Raw genomic sequence first — 3,231 nt, 5'->3', positions numbered from 1 at the left:
GATGGATTATGTGGTAAGGTATGTTATTATCTTCTGGATTCGTCAAATTTCTTCAAAAACTTGGGTGTATTTTTCGAATTCGGGATTTTAGGTTTTTTATGAATTGTAACAATATGTTTATGTTTGATCTTCAGACTCTTGTTAACGGACATATGTTCATGTTATTTCTTTTCTTTATTTGTTTATTCAGTAGACTCTTTTTTGCATTAGAAAAGGGGGGTTCTTTTAGCTTTTTTCTGAGTCATAAAAATATAGTTTTTTTGTATAATGCCAAATATGTGTTTTTTCTTGATGTAAATGCCTAAAGCAGTTAAAGCGACTGTAGTTTGCTATATAAATAATTGATTTTTGGAATTTGGATGCATTATGAAAATTTAAACGAAAAGAAAGGGCATTTGAAAATTGAAATTGCTTCCATGGCTTTGTAACGTACAGGTGGCAAGCAAAATGTCGAGAATCCGATGCATGTTCCAAAGTTTGGAGTTGAAGACATTCATAGTGTTACTCGTGTTACTTCCATCTGCGGTTGCCGGAATTTACTTTCATGGCCAGAAAATCACCTACTTTCTCCGCCCTCTATGGCAGTCACCACCCAAGTCTTTCATCCACATCCCTCACTACTATCACGCAAACGTATCAATGGCTTCCCTCTGCAAACTCCATGGTTGGGAGCTTCGCGATTATCCAAGAAGGGTATACGATGCAGTCTTATTCAGCAACGAAGTCGACATGCTTACAATCAGATGGAAAGAAATCTACCCTTACATAACTCAATTCGTTCTTCTCGAATCAAACTCCACCTTCACAAGCATCCCCAAACGCCTCAATTTCGCAATCAATCGAGAAAAGTTTGACTTTATCGAGTCAAGGTTGACTTACGGGACAATCGGCGGGAGATTTAGAAAAGGTGAAAACCCGTTTATCGAAGAGGCGTATCAGAGGGTAGGTCTCGATCATCTTCTGAAAATCGCCGGGATTGAAGACGACGATCTTCTGATTATGTCTGATGTGGACGAGATTCCTAGCGCTCATACGATTGATCTTTTGAGATGGTGCGACGGCCCACCGCCGATTGTTCATTTGAATTTGAACAATTATTTGTACTCTTTCGAGTTTAATTTGGATCATAAAAGCTGGAGGGCTTCTGTTCATCGGTATCAAAAGGGTAAAACGAGATACGTTCATTATCGGCAGAGTGATTACCTGTTGGCGGATTCGGGATGGCATTGTAGTTTTTGTTTTAGGAAGATTAGTGATTTTTTGTTCAAGATGAAAGCTTATAGTCATACAGATAGAGTGAGATTTTCTCATTATCTTGACCCGAAAAGAATTCAGGATGTGATTTGTAATGGTGCGGATTTGTACGATATGCTTCCTGAAGAGTACACTTTCAGGGAGCTTATTGGGAAGATGGGTCCAATTCCTCATTCGTATTCTGCAGTTCATCTTCCTTCGTATCTGTTGACTAATGTAGAAAAGTACAGATACCTGTTGCCTGGTAATTGCATCCGGGAAGACGGTTGAGTCTTCCGGTGTCTTGCTTTGGCTATTTTACTTGGAAGTGTGCAGTGCCGTTTAACGGGTGATTTACTTGAACGTTATTGTCATTCACATGGTGACACCCGCCGTTCCACCGCCATCTTCATCCATGCTGAGGAGGCGTTAGTTAGTTGCATGCATTTGTTTTATCTCTAGTTTCGAGTGTTGTCTTTTGGTTAGACTTTGCATGAAGTTCACTGTTTTATTGGCATCTAGATGTTCTTTTCCAAGTTTATGGATCCATTAGTTCGTAATTTAATATCAAGGTTTAGGATGATACTATATTTTTAGAAAAGACTAATGATAAAACTCTCCGTTTTGAACAGAAAACCTTTTGAGAGCTTCCAGCGTTTCCGTTTTGAACAGAAAACCTTGTTTAACAATACAAGCTTCTAGCGTTTAGTTTAAACAAAACGCTCTAAATCCAAAAGCTATTTCATGTAACGTTTAACAAAACGCTACAAGGTACAAACTACCCACTACCCGCTACCAGCTAGTTTTGTTGAACACGCTCAAAATTGACCATCGAAGTTTTGGTTTTGTCATAATCGAGTCTTGTTAAATTAGACCTTAAATTTTTATAAATGTAACAATTAAGCAACTGTTATATGCTTACCAAGGAAACTATTACACCTAACATGCCATCTCTGGATATTTTTCAAAATTTTTTTTTTTTAATACATCTTTATAAAACTATAAAATGTCATATTTGTCTACTCTAATTTCTAAATTTAGGTATGCTTAATAACCTTTTAAAATATCATATTTGCTAAAATCCTATTTTTTAATATTTTTATAATCATTTATTGTAATTTTTAATTATTATAATTATAAGATAATAAAAAATATCCATGATTACCCTGGTTGTAATTCTCCCTTTTAGGAATACATGAATCGTAATTCTCCCTTTTAGGAATACATGAATCAAACTCTCAGAGGATATCATAAATACAAAATAATCACCGAAAACACAAAGTCATCGCTGCTGCCATAGTTTAGGCTTCGTCGTCGCCAAAGTTTGTCATAGTCGGTAGTTTTTTCAAGTCGCCATCTTCAACAATTTCCATCCCAGCGTTTAAAGGTATTTCCCGAACCAATTAATATGCAATTTCATTGCCATTGCCACTTTCAATGGTGGATTAAATCCCAATGTTTATAATCTACTTAGAGAAATTACAGAAAAGCTTATGAAATCAAAATATTTTTTAACAATCATTCTGACATGTCTTATGAAAATGTAAACATACGCATCGAATTCGAATATAATGAATGTATCATCTTTATTTGATTATTTAACACTAATATATATATATATATATATATATATATATATATATATATATATATATATATATAATAGGATATCATGAATTAACGTAACCAATTACGACGCAAGTATGCAACATTATTTAATACACTTCTATATTTTCATCACTAATTGTAACATCTGTTTTATGGAATGGTCAGCTAAAGACTTAAGTATCATCTATGTGTAGTGGCGGCTAGGTTCAAAACCCAAGATCTTGGGTATTGGGCTTGTTTAATGGCTCTAACTTTAGGGTTGTGTGCATTCATCAGTCTCTATCCTCGGAGACAAAAATCCTTGCATCCATTTGAGTGCTCTTAGTGTTTATGTGTGTGTTTTTGGTGTTTTAAGCCTTAAAGTGCATCTTGGAAGAAGGTGGTGAGCTT

At 35.3% G+C, this 3,231-nt stretch overlaps 1 protein-coding gene across 1 annotated transcript; it reads left to right on the top strand.

Annotated features, from left to right (window-relative positions):
- The first annotated feature begins 385 nt into the window (after window positions 1-385).
- Window positions 386-1,813, top strand: LOC145029244 (uncharacterized). The gene has a single exon (XM_078977841.1). The coding sequence runs from the start codon at window positions 448-450 to the stop codon at window positions 1,522-1,524; it is 1,077 nt and encodes a 358-aa protein (XP_078833967.1). The 5' UTR covers window positions 386-447; the 3' UTR covers window positions 1,525-1,813.
- The last annotated feature ends 1,418 nt before the right edge of the window (window positions 1,814-3,231 follow it).

The sequence above is a fragment of the Lactuca saligna genome, chromosome 2 (genome assembly GCF_052625555.1).
Source record: "Lactuca saligna cultivar CGN05327 chromosome 2, ASM5262555v1, whole genome shotgun sequence".
NCBI lineage: Eukaryota > Viridiplantae > Streptophyta > Magnoliopsida > Asterales > Asteraceae > Lactuca > Lactuca saligna.
Note: the sequence above shows the minus strand (reverse complement) of the source record. Positions and strands in the feature narration are given on the sequence as shown.

Excerpts from the sequence above, each read along its gene's own strand:
- LOC145029244 (XM_078977841.1), top strand. The coding sequence starts at position 448 with ATGTCGAGAATCCGATGCATGTTCCAAAGTTTGGAGTTGAAGACATTC.